Below are 25,910 nucleotides of genomic sequence, written 5' to 3'. Positions count from 1 at the left end.
GGAAAGGGGCGTGCGCGTGACGCCACATACTGCCCTCCCCTTCGAACGACGGCGGAGTGAAGCTGCCAGGGAGGCGCGCCTGCCCCCTTCGGCTTCGGCGGTGTCAGCAAGGGGCGCAAGCGCGCCCTCTGGAGGCGCTGGCGCGGAGTTACAAGGGAGGCGGCCGCGAGGATCCTGCACGTTCCCTGCTGCCCGCATTCCCACGATCTGTCTTGGAGCGAAGCTGAGACTAGCCTTGCAGGAGCGCTCCACGGTGAGTCCTGCAAAGGCGCCTGGGAGTGGGACCCTGCAGGGTTAGGTCTGAGGGCGAGGCTTTCCTCGCAGAGCGGTCTTGATCGGCTTCCGTCTTTCTCCCCTGGGCGAATCCAAAGCAGCCGACGGAGTCTCACTTCTCTCTTATCCTTACGACAATCCTGTGAGGGAGGCTCGTCTGAAAGTTTGTGAACGGACGGTCACCCAGCGAGCGTCCATGGCAGCGTGGGGACTCGAACCTGGGTCTCTCGGATTCTAGTCTGACCTTCCGTGCCTCTTCCATGCACACTCAGGACTGAGCCCCTCAGGCGCCTCTACGACCCAACGCCTCCTTAGGGGCCAAGTATGGCATAGAGGCACAGAGTGTCGGACTCGGGTTCGAATCCCCACTTAATGCCACGGAAGCTCGCTGGGTGACTTTGGGCCCATCATATCCTCAAAGCCTCACTTCCCTCACAAAGTTGTTGTGGGGAGAACATGAAAGTAAGTGAGGAGAATGATTTGAGCCACTTTGGGTCCGTATTGGTGGAAACGGCAGCGTGCAAATGAATTCAAACTAAAGTGTCACCCATTAGCCACGGGAAGCAAATTCTAAAATGTTAGAGGTTTGCATCCCTATTCAATATCAATGAACGAGCGTACAATACAAAATTATCAAAAATATACATAATTAGCATTATACACATTATAGAGTAAGCATGTTTTTAACAGGCATTTTTTCTGTACAACATGCACACTAAGTAAATATATTTTTTGATAATTCTGTATTGTTGTTAACCAGAGTCTTACAATAATATTTAGTTTGGGTCAAGAGGTTTTTTCATATTTTCTTTGCATCGCATCCCTGCTTAGACTTAACCTCTCTTAGCCTAAACTACCTCACAGAGTTGTTGTGAAGATAAAAAGGCGACACAGAGAACAGTGTTGTAATGGAAAAAAGCTGGAATTAGAATGTTTTTATACCTCCTATTAGGTGGCGGGAAGGGCACTCCGATCCCCAACCAAATCAGGAACTGGTGTGTTGTGGGTTTTCCGGGTTGTATGGCTGTGTTCCAGCAGCATTTTCTCATGACATTTTGCCTGCAGCTTGATGCTAGACACAGATGCAGGCAAAACGTCAGGAGAAAATGCTGCTGGAACACAGCCATACAACCCGGAAAACCCACAATATGCTAATGATTCCGGCTGTGAAAGCCTTCGACAAAACCCAGAACTATCAGGTGACACGAGCGATGCCTGAGGGAGAGAGACAGGGAACAGAATGCTCAAATGCCCCCTGCAGAAGGGAATGAAATGCCATCCATGACAAATCATGCACATTTCTTGGCACATGCTAACATTAGTGTGTGAATAGATTTCAATGACTGATTTCTTACACACACACACACACCCAATAACCAACGCAAGGGAAATGTGTGCTATGTAGCCTTTACACTCTTTTTCAAGTTTTATTCCGGTAATTTTTTCTAGATTCAGCTGCGTTTAAACCACACTTGATTGTTTTTCTAATCAAAGCAAACATGGGCCCCTTCTAAAACAATTTCTACTAAACATAAGAGCCTGCATGGTGTAATGGTTAAGAGTGGGATGCTCTTATCAGGTGAACTGGATTTGTTTCCCCACTCCTCCACATGAAGCCTGCTGGGTGACCTTATACCAGTCACAGTTCTCTCAGAATTCTCTCAGCCTCACCTGCCTCCCGAGGTGCCTGTTGTGCGGAGAGGAAGGGAAGGAGTTTGTAAGTGGCTTTGAGATTCCTTACAGCTGAGAAAAGCAGGGTATAAATCCAAACGTTTCTTCTTCTAATAAATCAAACTGAATGTGCTAAATCAGACCCAACGTTTTCCCCATTTGTTTTTCCCTAGTAAACCTGTACTGCTGGGTTGTTCGCAGGGGGCCGCCTTCTTTTTGAAACACCTGGCCTCAAAACCTTGCTTGGTGCTCTGCGTCATTTGGTTGGTCCCACGTCTACGCTCCTTCTTCCTGTGGCCATTAATTCCTTTAATGCAAGTGAGTGTGGGAAAGGACTGTATTCCCCCCTCCCCCACCACCGATTTGAGGCATGCAGTGGGGAGGGATCCAATGAAGGAGGGCCAATAGGAAAAGGGGTGGGGGAGAAGTGGTTACTCATTAATTGACCTTGCATTAATTTCTTTAATTGACCTTGCATGACAGTTTGTGGTTCTGAACTTGCATCTTTGACTCTCTCTGAGGACCTGAACACATCCTGTTAGTCTTCATTCTCTCTCTCTCCCACCCCCCCGCCCCGGTCTTTTCCAGGAAAGCTGTTTCCTTTTGATCCCTCAAGATGGAGGACAAAAAAGTTGTCGTGGTCTTTGGTGTGACAGGTAGGGGACCTGGAAAAGCAGAGTGCCTCTCCAGGTTTTGGCAGGCGGGAGGTGCACCTTCTTGCCCCCAAAGCAGCTGTGGATGGAAGAGTTTGAATTTGTACCCCACTTTGCTCAACTATAAGGACTCTCAAAGAATGCCTTCTCTTCCTGTCCCCACGATAGATACCTGAGAGAGTTCAGAGAGAACTGGGACTAGTCCGAGGTCACCCAACAGGCTTCATGTGGAGGAGCGGGGGAAAAAACCCAGTTCAGCAGATTAGAGTCTGCCATAGATGGGTGGGGAGTCAAGCCAGGTTCGCCCACCTGCTCTTAACCACTATACCTGTTGGCTTTTGCAGGGGCCCAGGGAGGGGCGGTGGCGCGGGCCCTGCTGGCGGACGGCACCTTCGTGGTGCGAGGCATCACCCGCCAGCCGCAGCAGAAGGCAGCCCGGGAGCTGGTGAAGGTGGGGGTGGACGTGGTGAAGGCAGACCTGGACGATGCCCAGAGCCTGGAGGCAGCCCTGCGGGGGGTGGACGCGGCTTTCCTGGTGACGGATTTCTGGGAACACCTCAGTGAAGAACGGGAAGTGGCCCAGGTGGGAACAAGACTAAGCAGCTCCCGGCTCTCCAGACATCCCAGCCTGGCCCTGGGGAGGCACGCTGGGGCCAAGACGAACGCCGACACTCTCCATCTCTCTCCCTGCAGGGCAAGCGGGTGGCTGACTTGGCCCGGCATCTGGGCTTGAGCTACGTGGTATACAGCGGCCTGGAGAACGTGAGGCAGCTGACGGGCGGGCAGCTGGCAGTGCCACACTTTGACGGCAAAGGCCAGGTGGAAGAGTACTTCAGGAGCCTCGGCGTGCCCGTGACCTGTGTCAGGCTGCCCTGCTATTTTGAGAACTTCCTGACCGTCTTCCGGCCTCAGAAGGCCCGCAGTGGAGACGGCTACGAACTGGGTAAGGCGCCCCTCCGGCTCTCCCTTCCCGTGCTGTGGAGGCTGCAAGGAGTCATTTCCCCGAGCAGGCAGTGCTGGTCAGTGAGCAGGCGACAGCCTAACAGAGCACCTGGTCGTGCCATGCAGAAAACCCCGCCTGGACCTGGCTTGCCCCTGTGGCGACCTCACATATCCAGCCCCCAGGCTGGGCCCGATGGGTCAGCAGAGCCTGCCCAGAGACCGGCCTTCCCTCTGCTTTATGGCCTCTGCCTGCTTCTGCCGGCCACTGCAGCTGGCACGGGCCCCGATCCCTCTGAAAGGCTGGGTGCTTCTTGTCCCCTGCAGCTATCCCCATGGGCGATGTCCCGCTGGACGGCCTGGCTGTAGCTGACCTCGGGCCTGTTGTGGTCACACTGATGAAGGAGCCAGAGAAGTACCAAGGGCAGACCATCGGCCTGAGCATGGGCAAGCTGACAGTGGCAGAGTATGCTGCCTTAATGTCCAGGCACACTGGCAAGACCATCAGAGATGCCAAGGTGAGAAATGCCTTTAGACAGGCCAGAGAGGACGGTCTTCATGGCCACACCAGTTGTGGGGGTGAGGGGGGGGGGGCTGCATGCATGCAGGAAATCCTTATGGGCCAGCAGGACGGCATCCAGAGCCTAAATGAGAAAGCTGGTCATTGATAGATCCAGTTTGACTGGCCCCTGCTCTTTGGCCTCACTGTCCTACAGTTCAGATATGAAACAGAGGAAATTGCGTGCAAAAGCTTCATGTGGTAAGGGACGACATGGCCACAGGTCAGCTGCTCTCTGCGGATTCTCCAAACCCCGTTGTCCCCCCTGGTTCCATAGCAATGAAGGGAATTCCAGTTGCTTGAAACCTTTGGATGTCCTCCCCTTTTCTGAGCAGGCCAGGAGCCTCTCCCCTGTGGTGTTTGTGTCTGTTGAGTGGTTCAATGCCAGGCTTAGTGCCCTGCGAGTCACGGCCAGAAAGGGTCTTCTGTGGGACATCCCCACCCATCTCCCACCCACCACTTACCCACCCCCGGCAGCCTTCGCTGCAGCTCTCCCAAAGGGGTGGCTTCCTGTTGTCCTCTTGTTTCTAAAGGAAACTTACTAGGTCCCCCTGCTGTGGGAGAGGGGCAGCTCTCCATTTGTAGCCTGCCTTTCTCCTAAGTGGGAGTGCACGGCCACTCACAGCAGCGCTCTCGTGTGGCCTGACATCAGCCCTGTGAGGGAGGTTGGGCTGAGACGGTGTCTCAGTCCCAAGGTCACCTAGCCCGCTTCCTTGGCAGAGTGGGGATTTGAACTTGAGCCTTCCAGAACCTCATCTGACACTCTAACCACTACCCATGCTGGTACCTCCCTTTTAGAGGCCTCCATTCTCCCGCCTTCCTTTTGCCAGGCCAAATCCCCACCCCCACCCCGGCACCAAGCAAAAGCAGCGCAGCTTTCCCTTGGCAAAATGGCACTTGAACAACAACCTCTCCCTCCCCTTTGGGGCCACCAGAAGCCCTCTCCTCTTCAGGCTGCTTAAAGCCCCCTCCCCACAAAGTGCCATCACTAGACTGGGGGCTGCCACACACCAAGGTTGGCAGCACACAAGGCTGGCACGGGGCTCTTTTGAGATGCGGGGGCGGAGGTGACCTCCCATTGCGGAGATACAAGATGGTTGCCAACAGGCTGTTCCATACTGGGATTTTGTGCCTGCAGACTCTGTTCTTGGGTGAGACAAGCTGACTTTTTTACACACACCCCCACCCCCACACACACACCCCACACACACACACCTCAGATGAACACTGCCTGTCAGGACCAGAGAGAGGGGGGCACGATGTAGCGTCAGCTTCAGAAGTCCCTAATCTCCACTCCCCCTCCCCCCCCCCCGCATGGTCCTCAGCTGATGGTTGGTGTTTCTCTCTCTCGGCCAGATGTCCCTCGAAACCTATGAGCAGCTGGGCTTTGCTGGCGCTCAGGAGCTGGCCAACATGTTCCGTTTCAACCGCATGAAGCCCGAGCGGGACGTCGCCTTGACCCAGCAGCTCAACCCCCAGGCGAGAACCTTTGAGGAATGGATGCGGAAGCAGCGGGCCGCCTTCCGGGACTTGTGAGAGGGAAAAAGGTTCTGCTCCAATCTGAAAGGGAGAGGGCAATCTGGGGCCAGGCTCAGCTTCTCTCTCAGGCCCAGGGGCTGTGGCTGCCCCACACAGAAAGGGGCAAAACACATCATCCTTAAGAGGGTAGGTGAAGCTGCCGGGCTTAGAGTCTTCCCCAGAGCCAAACCCCCACCCCCGCCCCCCAGGCCAATTCTCTCAGGTGGGTGCCAACTCCGGCATGCTCCTTTAAGGGGCTGCAGCATACCAAGGCAGCCAGAACAGCGGCCTCCTTTTCGTCAGGAGGGCTGTGATTGTGTGTTCCTGCAGGGGAGGGGGTAGGACTGGATGGCCCTTGGGGGTATCTCCCAACTCTAGGATTCTATGAAGGGGGAACGCCTCATTTCTCCATGACAACCAGATGCAACCAGAAATGGCTTTTCAATCACCATAAGCAGAGGAAGGAAAAGTGACCAGTTTCCAACGCTCCCCTCTCGATCTGAACAGCTCCCAAGGCAAACCCAGGAACATTCTTTCTACTTCCCTCTTTCCATCCCCCCAAGCCCTAAATGTTGGAGTTTTGAAAAACAAAATAAAACAAATTAAACATTTTTATAGAGCAATTCTATTATTTACATTAACCTTGAATACACCTAACGGACTTTGTTGGGTGGCTACGCGCACTGCTTGGTAACAGGTTTGTGTGGGCGGGGGGGTGTCAAATGAAGAGAACACAAATGCCTGGCTGTGGGGATCACGCAGAGACTGGCCCCCACCCCTCTAACAGTTGTCCCTTCCCCAGCCAGGAGCACGACAAGATGCAAAAGGAAAGAGGCCCTCTCCCTCCGCCCTCCAATTCTGCACTTCCGAAGCATTCACGTGTGCTAAGTGCAGACGTGGCGGCTGGCCAGGGCTTCCCAACTTGGGGGCAAAGGCCAAGATCAACGAGCGATCACCCTACGTGACCACAGACCAAGCAGCCTACGTGCCACTATCCTTTACAAGAGAGCAAGACCTGCGCAAAGAGGGATTGTGTCGAGCCACCCCTAATGCTAGCCCCCCCCTTAAGTGCAAAGGGCAAAACTCACTGAGAGGGAGCGATTTAACTGCTGCTCGACAACCGAGAGGAAATTGCTATAGGCCTCTCCTCCGGAACCACACCTCCCTCCAAGGGGGAGGGGAAAGGAAACAGGGAAGCCGCCCTTCTCTCCAGGGACTCAGTTCTCCCCCCTCGTCAAAACCTTGGGATAGCCAGAGGTCAAGCTCACTCAGCCTGTTCAGATTCCCATCTGTCCACAACAGCAGGAGGGGACCAATTCTCCACGGTAGGTCGGTCCTTCACCCCTCCTGGGGTCGATGTTGCAAAGATGGCTGCTCCACCGTCCCCACCAGCGGGCCTCGAGCTCAAGCATCTGGCTGGGCTCCGTGGGCAGGTTCTGGGCTCCCTTTTCCTCCAGCCCCCGGACTGCAGCCATCCAAGCCTAGTTTCCAGCAGAACGTTTTCCTGGAGCCAGAAACAAAAAGGAAGGCCCGTTGATGCGCCTCAAGCTCAGCTGCCAGAAGCAGCGACTGGGTCAGCACTCCCAACAGGTGTGGCAGCGACAGTAAGAGGCCAGCTGGACCCCTCCCCCCCCTCACAACCTGACAGACTGCCCAGAGCTCTTCTCCTGCATGCCACCATCTAGAGCCCATCTCTGCCTGGACTGGCGGTGGGGGGGGGGGCAAGGTTCTCCCCCTTCTCTGGCGGGCTCCTGCATCAAGGGTTGTGGGCCTCAAGGATGCTTCTGGGGCCCCCTTTGTATGTTGGCTGCACTCTGCCTCAACTGCCCTCCTCTGCCTTGAGCCTCTGCCCACCCCCACCCCCACCCCCCTGAAGCAGGCCCAAGGCCGAGGAGGCTGTGGGGTGTGTGGCTTGCAGAGGCCTCCTGTGGGACTGCAGCACAGAAGAAAAACGAGGGCCCTGCGCACTCTGCTGTTCCACTTTGCCCTGGGTGACGCCCTGGGTGACGCTGCCCCCACCTGCCAGCCTTTCCGCAGCCAGACTCAGCGGCCTGGGCGGGAAAAGAAGAGAAGAGGCCTCCTACCTCGGGGGCGGTTCAGGAGCGAAACATTCTCTTAAGTTTCGCTAGGAACCCCTCCTCTTGGCTGTCCCCTGTCTCCGGCCTGTCCTTGCCTGCCCCCGCTCTAGCCGCACCCCAGCCACCTGCATACAAACAGCAGAGAGCAGCATCAGGGCACACGCTGACTGGCACACAGCCCCGCCACCCCTCGCCTGGCCGCCCACCAAGGGGAAGCTGGCCTCCACCTTCACGCTCCCTCAGAGGACCTGGAGGACAGCTCCAATCCCAACACGCCCGGTGCCAGAGCATCCCTGCAGTCAGTCTGAATGAGCATTGAGTGCTCTGACCCTCCTGTTCTATGGGCAGTTCTGGACCCAGCCTCCCAGCGCTCTGGGCCACCCCCTCAGAATGCAATCAATTACTCAGGAGGTCAGGTTCCCAATTGCACTCCAGGCTCCTCCCAGTCCAGTGCAGGGCACCCCCCCATCTGCCCAAAGCTCCCCCGCCCCCAAGGAGTCCGACTTCAGCTGAGCCCCCCCCCCCCCTTCCAGTGGCTGAGAGGGGCCTGGCGGATCGAAGATCCCATCAGCACAGAAAACCATCTGCCAGGGAACCTGCAGCCATTCCATCTTGCCAGAGATCCTCTGCATGGTGCCCACCCAAATGAAATCAGGAAGGAATGTGGGAGGGTACCCCCACTGAGCCCCCCACTGTCAGATCCCCCTTCCTTCCTCAAACCCTGTCACCTCTTGTGTCCCCTCCCTCCCTCCCTCCCCCCACCCTTACACCCCAGCTGGCTTTAAGGTGCACAAGGTAATGAGAGGCTGTGGTGTTGCAGGGATGGGAACAAGATTGGCCGGGGGGGAGGGGGGGTGGCCAGGCTTCCCCTCTCCCCTCTTCAAGGCAGGGCAGCAGCTGCCTCTTCTGAAGTCACAGGCATCTGAGCTCACAGCTTGACAGAAACCATTTGACAACAACAGCTTCACCTGTAGCAAAAAGTGTGTAGTGAGAGGAGGGGGTAGGAAGAGAAGGAGCCCTTCAAGAGCCAAAGGGAGGGGGGACTGACACCTCCCTCAGCCTGGAGTCTGGTCCCAATGGAAGACAGCACTCTGGATGCTGAGCCCCCGGCAGCCCCCCCCCCCCCCCCCCCCCCCCCCCCCCCCCCCCCCCCCCCCCCCGGGGGGGGCGCCCCCCCCCCCCCCCCCCCCCCCGCAGGACAGGGGAAGACCCCCGCAGCCTCACAGCACAGAGAGGTCAGCTGCAGTCCAGCAGTCCAAGCTCTGCCCCTGACAGAAGTGGCTTTCAGGCAGCCGGCTCACGGATGACTCAGCCTCTGCCTGCCAAGTCAATAAAAGGAGTACGCAGCTTGCTGGGGGTAAACTGTGGGTGACTGGGGAAGGCAAACCACCCCACAAACACAGCCTACCTAATAATCTTTAGCAGACTGGAAAGTCCACCTTGCCTCAAGAACACCTGAAGATCCCCACAAATAAATCCCACTGGACAACAGCTTCAGGACCCCCAATCACAGGCCTGCTGCAGGTCTCAATTTCCTGAAGACTTGCAGGTGGCAGCTAAGACCACCACCACAATTTATTTCAACTGGACAAGCAGAAGTCACCTCTGGCAATCACACTATTACCTGACTGTTCTGTAACTGTAACTACTGTCAAACTGTAACTACTGTAACTGTAACTACTGTCATAAACCGAATCTTCCCTTTCCTCTTTGTCCAAAACTCATTTAAGAAACTAAATAACTAAAGGGGTGAAGGGGCTGGGAGAAAACCAGCCCAACTAAGTTCAACTATGTATTGTTCAATGCTTTCCCAGCCTGGATCACTGGGGTGTTGTGGGTTTCCCAGGTTGTACGGCCGTGTTCCAGTAGCATTTTCTTCTGACGTTTCACCTGCATCTGTGGCTGGCATCTCCAGAGGATCTGCTGGAACATGGCCATACAACCTGGGAAACCCACAACACCCTAAGTTCAACTATATTTATAAACAGTCATGATTTCAGTCCGCTTTGCTTATTTTGCTGTGCCCAGAGCTTTCCTGTGCCAACAAAAAGTACACCAAAATGCCACTTCCTTCCCAGTGGCAGCCATTTCATTGTACCATTCACGACCCTTCCCTAAAAGTTCAAAATGGCCCACAGGGTCCACAAGGTCGAGCACAAGCAGGGCAGCTCTAGAGGGCAAGGGGCCACCGGACCCACAAAGAAGTCAGGATGCCCTGCGAATAACCTCTGCCTCTCTCAGAGCAGCGACTGCCCTCCATTGCAACACCGGTTAGATCACACGTGTCAAACTTGCGGCCCTCCAGATGCTATGGACTACAGTTCCCATCATCCCCTGCCAGCATGATGGGTTAGATCATAGGTGTCAAACAGAGCGGCGACTGCCCTCCATTGCAACACCGGTTAGATTGATAGGTTCTCCAGATTGAGGCAGCCCATCATCCCCTGCCAGCATCATGCTGGCAGGGGATGATGGGAACTGTAGTTCATAACATCTGGAGGGCCACGAGTTTGAAACCTGTGGGTCAGATGCACCACTTCCCCTTCACACGTGGCAGCCCACCTTCTGCACTGTAGCACAAGCAGGTGGACGAGACGTGACGTGAATGAAATGGCCTTTTTCTCTGTTGTTTGCTGCCCAAGTCAGGCTGTGCTGGATTGAAGGAGAACTTCTTCAGATGCTGGGCTCCTGCATCAAGGAGGAGTTTCCCCCAGTTGGACACCCCTGCTCTATAAGGAAGGCCAACCCAGACAACTCCTTCTCCACCCCACTGAGTGTTAAATGCCTGCAGGTGAACCTCACTGAGGCAGACGCGGGATGTGCAGAGAGCCTTGTAACGGGAGCAAGACTGAGCCTCCCCCTGCCCCCCCCCCAGCTCAATTTGGGGCAGGATCCACATGGAAGGCCTTCTACTCCAGGGCGACGTCACTGGTCACCATGAAGCCCAGTGCATAAGGTGACACAGCTCACCTGAAGATTGCGCTAGATTTCAGATCTGGCAGGCGAGAGGAGGCCGTCTTCAACAGTGAGCTCTGCTTACCTGTGGAGGTGTTTGTAACTCCGTCCACGGTCCCTTCCACCTCCGTCTCATCTTCTGCATAGCTAAGCATCAAGGCTCGCTGGCGGTCAGTCAGCCTCCTGCAGTGTGGAGAGAAAGGGGTGCTGAACTGGAGGATCTGAAGGCCCAGGGAACGCCTGTGGCCCAGAAGCTCAGAGGGAGAGGGAGACTTGGACGCCATTTTACATGTCTTCAGGCTTCCCCCAAAGTGGTTTTTCGAAGGCTGAGCAGGGCCTTCCCCAGTTGCCAAAGACAGCCACCCTTGCAGAAGAGGGCCTGGAAGTCAGTCTTCCGCTAGAACCAAAAACCAGGCAGCTGCAATTCCCCAGGCCAAGGAGTGAGCAACAGAGGCAGGCAGAAATCCCAGACTCTCTAGAACACCCTCAAATGAGGGTCTCTTGGTATGCTCCAAAAATCCCCCCCCCCCACCATACACACCACCTTGACTTACTTGGGAATCCTGATTTTTATATGAATGTAGTGGTCTCCATAGCCATAACTGTTCACTCTTGGAATGCCTTTCCCACTCATCCGGATCCTCTGATCTGACTGAATACCAGCGGGTATCTGGGAGGGGGACAGAATTGGGGGGGGGGTCATTCAAGCACCTGCACGCAGACCTGCTTCAGAGACTGAGCTGACTTCTCCTGGGAACCGCCCCACTAAAGAGAATTTTTAAAATCTAAAGAAGTGACAAAAGTTAGCCTGAGAGCAGGAAGCAGCGTCAGGTGGATGAGAGAAGACAGCTCCAGTCTGTCTTTCTTTGACAAGCAGGTCAAAAGGGGCCGATCCCCGGCTCTGCCTCTGCCTCAGCAGCATCTCTGACAGAAAAATGGTCCCTGCGCATTTTGGATCAAAGCAGAACAAACGGCACCGGCCTTTCCCAGAATCCCAAACTGCTCCAGCGGAACACAGCGTTGCCCAGACAAAGCAGCCCCGGATAGGCTCAGTCAGACGTCCGGTGGCAGCTCCTAGTTCTGCCCAGTCAGCCGCTGCTACCTACCGTGATGCTGATGGTCTCGTAGAGGCCCGGCGTGCGGGCTGTCCCGCCTAGGACAGCCTGAGCCACCGAGATGAGGAGATCCGAATGAATATCTGCGCCATCTCTCCTGAACACAGGACTTTTCTGAACCTGAGAACAAAGAGCAGACGAGGTTCTTAGGCTAAGGGTGGGGGTTCAGGATGCATCCAGCGTAGTGGTTAAGAGCAGGTGCACTCTAATCTGGAGAACCGGGTTCAATTCCCTGTTCTGCCACTTGAGCTGTGGAGGTTTATCTGGTGAACCGGATTAGTTTGTGCACTCCAACACACATGCCAGCTGGGTGACCTTGGGCTACTCACAGTTCTTTGGAGCTCTCTCAGCCTCACTTACCTCACAGCGTGTTTGTTGTGGGGGAGGGGGAGAGGGAAAGGAGATTGTGAGCCCCTTTGAGTCTCCTTATAAGAGAGGAAATGGGGATATAAATCCTACTTCTTCATCCAGTTTTGACACTGAGCAGTGGGTTTAGAGGACACATACCCTGAAGGTGATGAAGATTTCCTTCTTGCCCACAGGCATTCGAACAGTCTGTCCATCCTCCACACCTGCAGCCAAACAAGAGCAAAACAGTCAACTCTCTCACCTGACACAACACTTGCCAGCGTCCAGCCTTTGCAGACTGGCATCACCCCAGCAATTTCCATTCAATCCCACACAAAAAGGGCTCAGGGCTCAGAGAAGCCACCTGTAGGGATGCGTTAACGAACCCAGTAGAGCCTCAGAAAGTGCACAAGAATGCCTGCGCCATCTGTCCCCTCCTGGGCTCACACGTACGCACATCACGGGATCTCCCAGACACCCAGGTCACAAGATACCTGAATGTGGATTCGACCCAGACAGGAACGTTTCCCCCTGCACTTACGCAGCCCTCCACTGAATCATGAATTGCGCAACTTTCTCCCGCTCTCCCGCCTTCCCAAAACCCTTAATAAAGGTGCCAGGGACCCCAGTTCGGCAGACTAGCTAGCTCAGCTGGACAAGCCGCTGGCTTCTCTCCACCAGCTTCCTGTTATCGCTGCGTCTCATCTCATTCATTGAGTCGCTGTAACGACTTCAGCCACCATTATTACATTTTGTGAAGCTTCTTCAGGAGTGCGGGAATTGGGGTTTTTGTTTCGCTTGATGTTTCAACCCACAGGTAAAGCCAGGATTTTAGAAATTATCAATAGCTTTTCAGCGGAATGGAGGGCGATGTCCCATGGAATGCCGCCACAGGGCTTCGTTCTGGGCCCAGTACTTTTAAATATTTTTATAAACAATCTGGTGGAGGGACGACTCATTAAATTTGCAGGCGTTGCCAAATTGGGAGAAGCAGCAAACAGCCGCAAAGGTAGGATATGGAATTTGATGAGATCTGAACCACTGGGGAAAAAAGCGGGTGGATGTGAACAAATTGCAATTCAACAAGGTCAAGCACAGAGTTCTATGTCTGGGTCACAAAAATTAGCAGCAGGCAGATTGGACGGAGAATACACAACTGATTAGCAGAGCCTGGGAAAACAAGATCTCAGGGTGGACAGGAAGGTAAAGATAAGCCCGTGTGATGCAGCAACCCAAAGGGTAAATGCAATCTTGGCATGTATGAACAGAGGCATAACATCCAAATCGCAAGGTATCATGGACTTGTGGTACACGGCACCTGGAGTCTGTGTACGGTTCTGGAGGCCTCACTTCAAAAAGGGTGTGGACAGAAAGGGTGTGGACTTCAAAAAGGGTGCAGAGGAGAGCAAGGAGGAAGGCCAGGAGCCTGGAGACTGAGCCTCAGGAGGAAAGACTTGGAAATGTTCAGTCTGGAGAAGAGGAGGTTGGGGTGGAGACATGATTGCTCTCTTCAAGTATTGGAAGAGCTGTCGCTTAGAGGAGGGCAGGGAGCTGTTCCTGAGGGCAGCAGAGAGGATTTGAAATACTGGGCTTAAATTATGGGTGGAAAGGCTCCAGCTGGTTATTGGGGGGAGGAAAACGTACAGGAAGTGTTGGGCAACAGTGGACTCAGCTTCCTAGGGAGATGGTGAGCTGCCCCTCACTGGCAGTCTTTAAGAAGCAGCAGAAGCTGGACAAACACCTGTCAGGGATGCTCCAGGCTGATCCCGCACTGAGCAGGAGTTTGGGCTAATGGCCCCTTTCAACCCTACGATGCTATGTTCCAAGCAACAGATTGGCAGCCATCCGAAGCCACAAGATTATTTGCATTTATTCAAGGACAGCAGTAGTTAAAAAGTGTCACGCTTAAAAGACTCTTGGCTTCTCGGCACAAGAACACAGGCAACGTTCCCCAGTATGCCTCCATGTGACCAGCAGGACATTTTGAGAAAGAGAGCAGAGGAGGCCTGCTCCAAAGTGAAAGCAGACCACTTTGCCCCTTCTTGCCCCACGGGGCCTTTGCCGATGCTGGGGAGCCACACACAAAGCCTTCTCCCACTAAAAGGAAGGGAAGAAGCCAGAGAGTGTTTTTCCTCCCTGGTGCATCTGGCCGGGAGCAGCTGTTCCCCACTCACCTGCTGGAACTGGGACCGTCACCGACTTCTTCTGCTTGGTCTGGCCTGTGCCTCGACACAGAGCACACGGGGTCGTCATGACAGAGCCACGGCCACCACACCTCCGGCATGTCGAGCGCATCACAAAGGGGCCCGTATTGATAGTCTCCTACGGGGAAAACGGTGAACAGCTGATTCGGTGTCTCCGGAGGGGCCTTCTGCATTTGTTGAACCCCGGGAGCCTCCTTCTCAAAAGCAGATGCACGACTGTGCCAAGCATGAAGAAGAGCTTCTCCTTCTGGCGGCAGCTAAGGAACAGAGCAGGGGCTTCACAGGGGTTGCCCCTCTTGGCTGGGCTTACCATGCCAGTGCCGTTGCAGTAGTGGCAGTGCTGCACTTTGGTGCCCGGCTCGTGGCCTTGGCCGTCACAGCGCTGGCAGGCATCATTGATGTTCACCACCATCTCCTTATTCACACCCTTGGCTGCCTGAGTGAACGTTAGCTCCATGATGTACTGGCAGGGAGAGAAAGAAAGAGGACGCTAGTCAGCTGCCACCCCGTGCTCAAACCAGGACCGGGGCCCTTCAAGCCCACCCATCAGTTTACATGCAGGGAACAAGAAAGCAGCAGGCACTACACTGGCAGAGCTGCACTTGCCCCCATTCACAGAGGGCACCAGAAGACCTTGTCTAACCTAGGGCCTTAGTCCCAAAGAGGGAAGAGTCATCTGTTGGAGCACCCAGAAATAAGAGTCTTCCTCTCTTTTGAGAGCCAGCATTGTGTCAGTGTTAAGAGCAGGTGGACTCTAATATGGAGAACCAGGTTTGATTCTTCACACCTCCACATAAGCGGCAGACTCTTATCTGGGGAACTGGATTTGTTTCCCAGGTCCTACACACAAAGCCTGCTAGGGGACCTGGGGCTAGTCACAGTTTTCTCAGGGCTCTCTCAGTCCCACAAGTGTCTGTTGCAGGGAGGGGAAGGGAAAGGAGTTTGTAAGCCACTGTGAGGCTCCTTGCAGGAGAGAAAAGCAGGGCAGAAATCCAAACTCCTCTTCCAGAGTGGCGTAGTGGTCAAGAGCCGGTGCACTCTAATCTGGAGAACTGGGTTTGATTCCCTGCTCTGGCACTCAAGCTGTGGAGGCTTAACTAGGGAACCAGATTAGCTTGTGCACTCCAACACATGCCAGCTGGGTGACCTTGGGCTAGTCCCAGTTCTTCGGAGCTCTCTCAGCCCCATCCACCTCACAGGGCGTTTGTTGTGGAGGGGGGAGACGGAAAGCAGATTGTAAGTCCCTTTGAGTCTCCTACAGGAGAAAAAGGGGGGATATAAATCCAAACTCTTCTTCTTCTCTCCTGCTTTGCTCTCTCCTCCCGGGACACTTGCCCAACATTTTGCATCATTTCAACTCTCAAGCAGCAGAACTTGCTTGTGAGTTAGCAAGTAGCACAGATAGACCAGCGACACCTTCTGTCAACAGGGGTTGGTTCTTGAGGCTACACTTCCTGGACTGGAATGGTGCTTCACCCATCGCGCCTATCTGTTCTACTCTGCAAACATGCCCCCGCTCTTCAAGGCCCCCCCCCCCCCCCCCCCCCATGTGGCCTGCTTGTAGTTTCACAGGCCAGTTGGTAAACATTAATTACATTTAAAAAATAGCTGGAGTGGAGCTTTCCAAGGAAGTCATTAGTGGTCGAAGAAAAACTTCAACCACCCTTGTTACCAAACCTCCTTTGTAATCACCCTGAGCGGACCCTGGTTGGGAAATGATAGGGTAGACATTTAATTAATTAATTATTAATTAATAAATAAAGGCCTCTCTCCTGGCCCAGCCTCTGCATCACGAGGAGCCCCACAGGGAGGCTGCAATGCATTCTGCCCTTGAAACAGATTCCACGGAGAATAGGGATTCCACAACCGTCTGCACTCACCTCCTGGGGCTGGTCAAAGACACTGCGGAAGTCCCCAAAGGGAGACCCAGAAAACTCCCCAAAGATCTTCCGGAAGAGCTCTTCGGGGTCCACAGTGGGCCCTCTCCCCCAGTACTGCTGCCCAGACCCTGCTGAGCCGGGGTCAAAGCCGGCGGTGCCGTAGGTGTCGTACTGCTTCCGCTTCACCTCGTCACTCAAGACCTGTGAGGAAGGCCGCGTGGTCAGGCTCGCTTACCCAGATCTCTTTACTGTGAAGAAGCCCAGCCGAGGACTCCTCCAGAACCAGCCCAGCGGCACGGGGCCCCTCCCACCCGCAACATGCCAAAGACGGCTATCTTACCTCGTAGGCTTCAGCCAGCTGGGAAAACTTCTCCTTTGCTTTAGGATCATCTTTGTTGGTATCTGGGTGATACTTCTTGGCAAGCTAAGTAAAGAAAGCAAAGAAAAGCTAGCACAGCTGCAACTTTGGGTTGGGGGCGTTACTGTACTTTACACTTCTTGTACAGATATGCAATTCAGATTAGAAAAAAGATAAAACATGACACTTGTCCGACTGTACATGATTTCTTATGACTCCCCCCTCCCTCCATAAAGAAGTCCAATATGCACTAACCAGGGCTTGGCAACTCTGTGGGAGCAGGGTGGTGAGCAGGAGGAACAAGATCAAGTCCTGCGAGGGCTAAGCCAGCAGCAGGAGATGAGGGGTGTGTGTGTCCCTACTGGGGGAATTCCCCCCACCCTCACCATTCCCCTGCAGACCGAGTCTCACCCCCAGGAGGGCAGCTCTGCGCTGGGAAGCAACTAAGGGACCTTTGGGGCTCAGGTAGAGGATGGGCAAACTGGGAAGGGTCGGGGCAGGGAAAGGGGCCTGGGGTGATTTTCTGCACCACCACCCCCGGCGTGTGCCTGGTGCACAGTGCACCCCCCTCCCCCTTGTAGCTTTACGACTGCAGCTGCCCACCCTCAGAAATGGCAGCCCAGGACCTGCACAGGAACAGTCATCTGATCAGGTGTGCTGTTCCCATGCCCAGTCCCAATGGCTGGACTCTGAAACTGTACTTGCGCTGCAACAGAGTAACCCCCTCCAGCAAATGTCAGCTGCGCGTGGGGGCCAGCCTAACTCTCACCAATTGCCCCTCGCCTCTTCAGGGCAGTCCCTGTATGCTGGTCAATGCTGGACATACCTAGAGGGGACCATTCACTCGCTGCTGGCTCTGGACACCTTCCCTTTACAGGGAGGCCCTCCCTTTGGGGGGAAGTCCCCTGTCACCCAGTCAGGACAAGTTGCCATGTGGCCTGCTGGAAGTCAGTCACACTGTCCTCCTATGACCCGCCCCCACACACACACGCACTTTCCTATTTTAAGAACTGAAGTCTGGTCAAAGCCTCTTCAGTAAACATACCTGGTAATAGGCCTTTTTGATCTCCTTCTGGCTGGCTGTTCGAGGTACTCCCAAAACCTGGTATAAATCCTCCTTGGCACAGGTCCTGGCACTGGTGTGAAACAGGGCAGTGTGCATGAAAGGAGGAGGTCCAAACCCTGAAGAAAGCAAAACAAAATTAAATGGCAGGCTAACAAGATGTGTGCTCCAAGAGCACCCCGAGTCAGGACCTTCAAAATCCATGTCTAGGGGACTGGCAAGTCTCCGCATGATCAGCCTGCCCCCTCAACTGGCCTCACCATATTCACAGGGAAGCCAAGCAACTGATGCTGTATTTAAAACAATGGTCCTGTATGAGCACGATAACTTGCTTATGCGACCTCATGGCCCAGGTGCACAAAACAACCAAACTTTCAGCGTGGCGTAGTGGTAAAGAGCAGGTGCACTCTCATCTGGGGAACCGGGTTTGATTCCCCACTCTGCCACTTGAGCTGTGGAGGCTTATCAGGTGAACTAGATTATCTTGTGCACTCCAACCCATTCCTGCTGAGTGACCTTGGGCTAGTCACAGCTCTTTGGAGTTCTCTCAGCCCCACCTACCTCACAGGGCGTTTGTTGTGGTGGGGGGGAGGGAAAGGAGATTGTCAGCCCCTTTGAGTCTCCTTGCCAGAGATAAAGGGGGATATAAATCCAAACTCTTCTTCTATGAATGGGTCACCTGGCCGACTGTCAATGGGAATCAATGCACGATTCCTTCACATAAACTGCAGCAGGTAAGCTGATATAACTGCTAGTTTCAAAAACCTTTTGCTGCTTATTTAGAAGCCTGACTTGCACCCTGACATTTTAATTCAGACACAATCATGCAAAGAGCAAAGATGCAAAAACAAGATTGCCAGAAGCAGCAGACCCACCCCACCCCACGGGGCCTCTTCTCATGGCCACCGCAGGTGTTGGGGTGGGAAATCCCTGCAGATGTTGGGGGTTTAGGGAGGATGGGGTTTGGGGAGGGACTCTAACGGGCATGAAGCCACCAAGCCACCACCCCACCCCCCTCCACGAAGCAACCATTTTCTTTGTGGGTCCAGGTCTCTATCCAAAGGAGAGGGGGACCCTCCTGGGCAGCCTTGCTCAGACATGAAGCCCCTTCTGAGCCAGGGCTTCTTCCTGCGGCCGCACTCTGCACGTCCCTAGAGGCGCTTTCGCCTGGCCGGGCCTCGCTCCGCAAACGACTCACCGGAGTGGCTCCCGAGCCGCGGCGCCGCCACCGAGCAGGTCGGGAGCGTCCCCAGCCCCGCGCTGAGCCCCCGAGTCAGGCGCAGGGCCAGCGGCCACCGCCGTGCCCCCAACGCGACCGCCGCCACCCTCAGCCAGCGTGAGAAGCACACGGCAGCCATCTTGGGGGACCCGGCCGCACGGCGCTTGCGCGTCCTCCTCCACCGGCCTCGGCGACACCGAGTGCGCAAGCGCAGCCGGCAGCGAAGGCCATAAAGCGCATGCGCTGGTCTGAGGGATGGTTTCCTGCCGCTCCCTCTTGCGAGCTCTTGGGTCCTAAAGCCCGCGTCTTATGCAATTGTGTTTTCTGCCTTCGGAAAGGAGCGCAGATGGCGGGCTGGTCTTTTACAGGGAGAAAACCCGGTTAATAACAGCCAAGATGAAACGATATGGAGGGCAGAGGCTGCAGGAGATTTCTCTTCTTCCTGGATGAGGCTGTAGGGACCAATGGTGTGACTCTGAACAAGGCAACTTCAGAGCATACCGAGGAAAGCTCCACGCAGCATTCCCACCGTCCTGTCCAGGGCTGAGTTTGCTTTGTTTTCAAAAGAATGTCCAAAAACACCCTTCCCGCCACCCCAAAAATGTGTGTGTTTCAGACATGTCCCCATTTTCTCTGCAGCCATGAGGTCTGGAAACTTTCGTCTGGGTTTCATGCTCCTGCCTTTTCTGCGGTCCCAAATTCCCTGGGGTGGTGGTGGTCTCAGGTCTGCCCCACCAAAAGGAGTCATCATGTGGGGGTGTTGTGGGTTTTCCGGGCTGTATGGCCGTGTTCCAGTAGCATTTTCTCCTGATGTTTTGCCAGCCACAGATGCAGGCGAAACATCAGGGGAAAATGCTACAGGAACATGGCCATACAGCCCAGAAAACCCACAACCCCCCAGTGATTCCAGCCGTGAAAGCCTTCGGCAGTCATCATGCTGTGGCCCCCTCAAGGCCTCAATGAGTTTATTGTGACTCCGGCTAAACAGGGCGAGCCTCGGGGCAGAACCACAATTTGTCCTTCATGGTGAGTTCCGCAGGGCCTGTAAGACGGAACTGTTCCACCGGGCCTTTGGAGGAACCGGCCGCTGATGGTGCCCCTTCCCCCCCTTTCATGGCCCTCTACCTCATGGCCCTCTACATCTGGGACCTGCCATTCCTCCCTCTTGGGGAGAGGATTTTGAATATGGAGCTGCTGGACGCCATTTATATTTTTAATTGTATTGTATTGTATTTATAAGATCTAGCTTTTACTGTTTTATCACTGCTTTTAAAGATTTAGCCATTTTACGTTTATTGTTGTACACCGCCCGGAGCCCCTCGGGGATAGGGCGGTATAAAAATCTAATAAACAAAATAAATGAATAAATAAATGATTCCAAACTGCAGGCCAAGTGGGCGAATTCTGCTCTCAGCCCTGATAGCCTTTCTAAATAAAATGTTGCAAAACTGCTGCTCGGAAAACCAACCGAGGTTCATGTCTGATGCTCAAGGGCCTGTTCAGCCGTTAGAGGAACATCTCGCTTGTTTCCAGGCACAAACAGCCTGCCAGGAACCTGCGTCTCTGGGCATAAGAACTTTCAGTTTTACTTCCTCTGCTTTGCAAACCTACCTTTTGGAAACGCACTTGACACTTAGTTGTCTGTTGGGGGTCACCTGCAAATCTGCAGAGGACTTTGGAGCATATACAAAAGTGCAGACGGTTAATTGAGGGATATTCAGAGGCAATAAACCTGTCTATACTGGTGCCAGGAGGAGCACTGTGGGAGGAAGGCTTTGTCCTCCATGCCCTGTTCGGCAGTTGGATGGCTACTGGACTAACCACTGGTCTGACCCAGCTGGACTGCTCTGACATTCACACCCAGTTAATGGATGCCCCTGCTCAGGCCTCGATGTCAACACAGAGGAATTGCAGGGGAATTGTATCTAGATGAGTGAGATGCATTCCTAACCCAATGTAATTGCTACAAGATATATGTAACCAGCCTGCTATATGTTACCCCTGCCACTCTGGGGCATTCTTTCCTGGATCTTTACTTTATGGCTTCACACGCTGGGTAGATTAGGCTCAGCCCTGACACATTTGGTCTCATGGGAAACAGGATTGTTTCCGCTGTCCTGTGGGGGCAGGAGGCCAGGTGGCCCTATCTCTATCCGCCGCTGACCTTGGGGCACCTGAGCTCCAAGCTAACTTTTTTTCACATTCTTTGGGAAAATGGGAAGGGGGAGGGGACTAACATCAGGATAAAGGGGATAGCAAAAGCCAGGTTTGCCAGAAGTGGCTTTGACAAGCAGCAAGGACAAAGGTAAGGGGGGTTTCTTGGGTTCAACCCCACCTTCATTACATGTCTGAAGCTCTGCCCCCGTTTGTGGGTTTTTTGTATTTTTAGTGTATTTTTAGTATTTGGCCAGCAGGGGGCGCAGTTTGTAGGCTAGCAGCACCAAAATTTCAGAGATGTTTTGGGAGACTCTCCTGATTATTCTACCCATGTTTGGTGAGGTTTGGTTCAGGGGGTCCAAAATTATGAACTCCCAAAGGAGGTGCCCCCATCCCCCATTGTTTCCAATGGGAGCTAATAGGAGATGGGGGCTACATCTTTGAGGGTCCATAACTTTGGACTCCATGAACCAAAGTTCACCAAACCTGGGTGGTATCATCAGGAGGGCCTCCTAAAGATACTCTGAAATTTTGGTGCTGCTAGCTTAATGATTGTACCCCTGGCAGCAGGCACCCCCCAAATTTCCCCAGATTCTCCTTTTAAACCCACGCCCTTCGGCATGGATTTAAAGGGAGAATCTGAGGTCCCCAGTTTAAACATTGAAAGTGATGCTGTTTCAGGGTGGGGGAGAATCCACCCCAAAATAGTATCTTTCAATGTTGTTTTAACTGGGGACCCCCGATTCTCTCTTTAAGGTGGATTTAAAAGAAGAATCTGGGCTAAGTCTAAACACCATTGAAAGTGATGCTGTTTGGGGGTGGATTCCAGCATCACAGTGGCCACCCATGGGGGAAGGGGGCGCAAAACTCAGATTTTGCACCAGGATCCATTTTCCCTAGCTACGCCTCTATCCAGAGGGGAGAGCAGAAAGGGCTGCCGGCTGCCAGCCCAGCCGGGGGGGAGAGGGTGGAGAGGGCAGGGCAGGGCAGGGGAGTCTGCCATCCCCAGCCTCGGAGAGCTGCTTTTATAAGCACTGAGGCCGGGGGCGGGGCTTGGGGAAGCATTGCCCCGACCCCCCATAAAAATCTACACCTATGTCCCTGACAAGCAGGGTGCTTTGATGCCTATCAATAAACGCTGCTGATCAACAATACAGAGTCCATTGATTGCTTCAAGGTTCGAGAACTAACAGGAATCAAGACAGCATCTCAGAATACCCCCCTTCCCTATATGGCGGCACATGCAGAGGGAGACCCGCTGGGAAAGCACTCTGATGAGGATTCGGGATTTGTGCCCACCCTATCTCACTGAGGACACCTGCCAGAGCAGGCCAGGTGACTGAGGATTCAGGGCTGACGGGTGGCTGGCATGATGCCAGTCACTCAGCTCTGCTCTTGGGAAGGGCATGTGTGCCCCCATTCCCAGTTTCTTTCCTTCAGGATGGTGACCCCTGAAGTGCAAATCCCGCACTGCTCCACACCGAGAGGATCCTCCAGCACTGGCTAGGGCACCTCAGCGTAATGCAGTGGTTCTCAACCTTCCTAATGCTGCGACCCTTTAATACAGTTCCTCATGTTGTGGTGACCCCCAACCCTAACATGTATCCATTTTGAAGATGGAGAACACTGATGCAGAGAGTCTTAGGCAACCCCTATGAAAGGGTCATTCGACCCCCCAAAGGGGTTGCGACCCACAGGTTGAGAAACACTGGCGAAATGCATGGGATTGAGGAGGGAAGGAAGAATGTCAGGAGCTTGATCCCAGCTCCCACAGATGGATGTGAAAAGCCCCCCTCCTCCATGAGGCTGGTGAAGGGCTGCCCCCCACTCTTGAGCTCAGCCTCAGTGAGCCCCCCCTTCACATTGAAGGCGCAGTTGGCCTAGGACTGGCTATTTCCTTCACTGATACCTGGCCTTTCTCCCCAAGGAGCTGACCTCATTCTCCTCTCCACCATTTTACCCTCACAACAGTCCTAAGAGGTAGGTTCGGCTAAGAGTGTGTGTGACCAACTGCTACCACGCTGCTTGGTAACTTTTAATAGCTCCAGACCAACCAGTTCTCGGCAGCACAGGGGAACAGAAACGGGACCCAACACAGTGAGTATAGTGAAATAATAAAAGGTTTAATTGAGATGCTGACCTACATGTCAGCACCTCCACACTACGGCAACTGCGCTGCCTAGCAGCTTTACAACAACTTATATACACTTTCTCCCGCCCGGGAGTCCAGGGGAATACAGGACAGCCTACAACCATTCATTCACAAAATACATAGTAACCAATCATACATCTACAAATACATAGGAACCAATTAGAGTCCGGTGGGCAGTCCCTTCTTGAATTTCGCGGCCGGAGTAGGGTGAGGCGATGATGTAGGTACAGGCGGGAAAAACACAAAAGAGTCCTTTGGGTGCTTGGGTTCAGGAAACAAAACCTAAGGCAGCTGGAGGCGCTTTTTCCGGGGTCCCTTTTGTCAACATCCATTCAAGGTTTTTACAAGTGAAAGGGACATGCCCAAGTGGAGCAGGGGTGATTCCTGCCTTGATCCAAGGAGGTTCCATGCAGACACAAATACAAAAGATAGCTATAATTCCTACTTTCTACCTAATACAGTTTGTTCCTACCTTATACAGAAATAAAACATAGTTCCATCTTTATTTAAAAGCAAGGTCAGAAATGGAATAAAATCACTTCTGACTCCGCTATCACAACCCTTGAAGCCGTGGGGTCAGAGTAATAGGCCTCGGCAACAGACCTGCCCCACTCCTGGCAGAACCTCTTTCTGCCCCAAACTAAAGCAGCGTATCCCAGCCACGGACTGAGGCAGACAGAAGGATCCAGCAAGGCTTGCATTTTTTTAAATCAACAGGTTAGAATTTAATATGAAAAAGGTCAAGCAGGACCTCCAAGTACTCTGTTGGAGTAAAGGCCATCCAGGGAAGACAAACCAACCCACAATCCCAAATGCAATGAGCTTTAACACTTTAGTCAAAAGAAATGGGATGGCACTTTGCCCACACACACACATGGCATCAGTGTGCCAGTTTACCAGGCCTGGGGGGCAGGAATGGGAGAGGCAGGTATGGCCCTCTCAGGATGGGCGGCTGTTTCCAGGGCAGGAGAAGGCCTGCATCCCCCCCTCCCCCCACCTACAAGGGCCATGGGAGGGGCAGGAAACGTCACCCAGTGGGGGAAATGACTGGGAATGCAGGGGGCCTCAAAGTGCACAGTTTGTTACACTGACCTGAAGTCACCAAGGGAGCTTTCCTGGCAGAGTAGGGAATCACACCTGGCTCTCCCCATCCTACTGCTACACTGGCTCTCTAGAATTCCCAGTAGGTGAGCTGTGGCCCGCATGGCTGGACAGGCAGAGTGTGACTGGTGGCACACCCTCTCCTCTGAGCCGTGGGTGTTGGGAGCACTGTGGCTGGCCACACATGTGAGGGGTGTCTCAAGGGTGCCACAGCCACCTCGACATCTTGTGAGTGAGGGAGGATTTGTTCCCACCCACCCTGACATTTGGCTACCATCAACACCCACTTCTGCCTCCCCGCCCCGCAAGGGAGCCGTGCCAGCTCAGGGCTCGGTGGACCCCCCAAAGTGGTTTGCAAGCTGGCTTCCAGACTGCGCCGTCCCTTGGTCTCGGGGGTGGGCCGTGCTGAGGATCAGGACCTCAGCGGACAGCAGGCAGACGAAAGCAAACGCTGCATGATGAATTCCAGGGCGACCCTCCCTGCTGGGGGACGCAGAGTGGCACAGCAGCACAGCCGGCCTGGAGAGTGGCCGTGGGGGGGATGGGACACGTACAGGAGAGTTCCTGGAAGGGAGCGCCACTAGGGGCTGGTGGAAGGGAGCCTCCACGCCCCGAGGCAGTCTACCTGCGACCCCCCCCCCCCCGGTCTCTCCCAGCAGGGCTCTTGTGATCCCCGGCGCGTTTGGCCTCCCTCGGCACCGCCTTTCCGCCCTCCGCGCCCGAGGAGGAGAAGGAGAAGGGAGGCGCCTGTCCTCCGGCGGCCGCCCCGCTCCTCCGCTCCCACGCCCCCGGCGGGCCGCCCCCCCCCCGGGCGGGGCTTCTGTTCCGGGCGCGGCGGGCGCTAGGAGGGCGGAGGCGGCGGGGCTAAGCTGAGCTGAACGGGACCATCATGAGCCGCTTCCAAGTGTCCAAGTTCCGGCGCGCGGAGGCCAGGCCGGCCCGCAGGGAGGTGAGTGGCCGGCCGCACCTTCCTCCTCCTCCTCCTCCGCCCGCGTCTCCTTGGCCGGCCGCCTCCCGCCCTCCCATGCGCCCCGCCCCAGCCGGCCGCTCTGCCCGGGCGTGGGGGGAGGGCGTGGGGCGGACCGGGCAGTTGCTGTCCTCTTGAAAGGGCCCGGGGCCCGGCAGGCAGGCAGGGCGAGCCGCCGCCGGTGCGCTGGGGTGCTTCTGGTTGTTTTTGCCCGTGGAGGGGAACTCTGTCTCGGCGTGCCGAGCCCCTCCCGGCAGGCAGCCCCGCCCCACGTGTTGCCTGGTGGGGGGGTCTCACCTTCAAGCCCCGCGACCGCCTGGAGGGGTCTCGTGTAGCTGCTTGCGGGGCCCCGGGGCACCTTCCTCCCCACCTGCTAAAAACTGGGTCTGGACGCTGCTGCTGCCATTTCCAATGCTCAGGCTGGTGGGAGCAGCCTTCTCCCGGGGGGAGCGTTTCTCTCGGTTGCCTCCCTGGCTGGAAAGGGCTCAGTTGCTTTAAAACGTGCCTCTCTTGCCTTGGCACTGCACAGCCGTGGGCAAAAAATACGATGGGCGGAGCGGAGCGGGGCGTGCCGAGAACGTACCTGGCCTGGCATCTCTTTCCTGGGGCCACATTCTGGTCTTGCCGCTCAACCCTGTGCCCACACCTTTCCTGCCCCTCAAGCTTTGCAGCTCCCTGGCACTGCCATGCAGAAGAAAGA

At 54.8% G+C, this 25,910-nt stretch overlaps 3 protein-coding genes across 7 annotated transcripts in view; 2 read left to right on the top strand and 1 right to left on the bottom strand.

Annotated features, from left to right (window-relative positions):
* Window positions 1–131: 131 nt before the first annotated feature.
* NMRAL1 (NmrA like redox sensor 1) lies at window positions 132–6,218 on the top strand. Of its 4 annotated transcripts, none has more exons than XM_048493583.1 (7): window positions 132–253; window positions 2,118–2,262; window positions 2,533–2,600; window positions 2,942–3,180; window positions 3,291–3,540; window positions 3,864–4,054; window positions 5,452–6,218. In XM_048493583.1, the coding sequence occupies exons 3-7, from the start codon at window positions 2,561–2,563 to the stop codon at window positions 5,629–5,631; spliced, it is 900 nt and encodes a 299-aa protein (XP_048349540.1). In that variant the 5' UTR covers window positions 132–253; window positions 2,118–2,262; window positions 2,533–2,560; the 3' UTR covers window positions 5,632–6,218. The 4 variants fall into 4 exon arrangements, with proteins under 4 accessions (XP_048349540.1, XP_048349543.1, XP_048349542.1 ...); XM_048493586.1 differs by having other exon boundaries at window positions 5,448–5,609; XM_048493584.1 differs by having other exon boundaries at window positions 155–253; window positions 2,146–2,262.
* On the bottom strand, window positions 6,207–19,020 carry DNAJA3 (DnaJ heat shock protein family (Hsp40) member A3). 2 transcript variants are annotated; one of them, XM_048493578.1, is made up of 12 exons: window positions 18,813–19,020; window positions 17,597–17,733; window positions 16,534–16,617; window positions 16,194–16,394; window positions 14,624–14,776; window positions 14,284–14,431; window positions 12,269–12,333; window positions 11,753–11,881; window positions 11,201–11,316; window positions 10,732–10,829; window positions 7,698–7,816; window positions 6,207–7,117 (listed from the first exon to the last, which is right to left on the bottom strand). In XM_048493578.1, the coding sequence occupies exons 1-11, from the start codon at window positions 18,970–18,972 to the stop codon at window positions 7,710–7,712; spliced, it is 1,398 nt and encodes a 465-aa protein (XP_048349535.1). In that variant the 5' UTR covers window positions 18,973–19,020; the 3' UTR covers window positions 6,207–7,117; window positions 7,698–7,709. The 2 variants fall into 2 exon arrangements, with proteins under 2 accessions (XP_048349535.1, XP_048349536.1); XM_048493579.1 differs by lacking the exon at window positions 7,698–7,816.
* A 5,944-nt stretch (window positions 19,021–24,964) lies between these two features.
* CORO7 (coronin 7) overlaps window positions 24,965–25,910 on the top strand; it is a 78,892-nt gene continuing 77,946 nt past the window's right edge. The window contains exon 1 of the mRNA XM_048493172.1: window positions 24,965–25,192. Within this exon, the coding sequence (XP_048349129.1) occupies window positions 25,133–25,192 (60 nt within the window). The 5' untranslated portion in view covers window positions 24,965–25,132. The remainder of the gene's footprint in view (window positions 25,193–25,910) is intronic.

Source organism: Sphaerodactylus townsendi, linkage group LG04 (assembly GCF_021028975.2).
Source record: "Sphaerodactylus townsendi isolate TG3544 linkage group LG04, MPM_Stown_v2.3, whole genome shotgun sequence".
Classification (NCBI taxonomy): domain Eukaryota; kingdom Metazoa; phylum Chordata; class Lepidosauria; order Squamata; family Sphaerodactylidae; genus Sphaerodactylus; species Sphaerodactylus townsendi.
The sequence above is the reverse complement of the archived record's forward strand: the minus strand, read 5'-3'. Positions and strand labels throughout refer to the sequence as shown.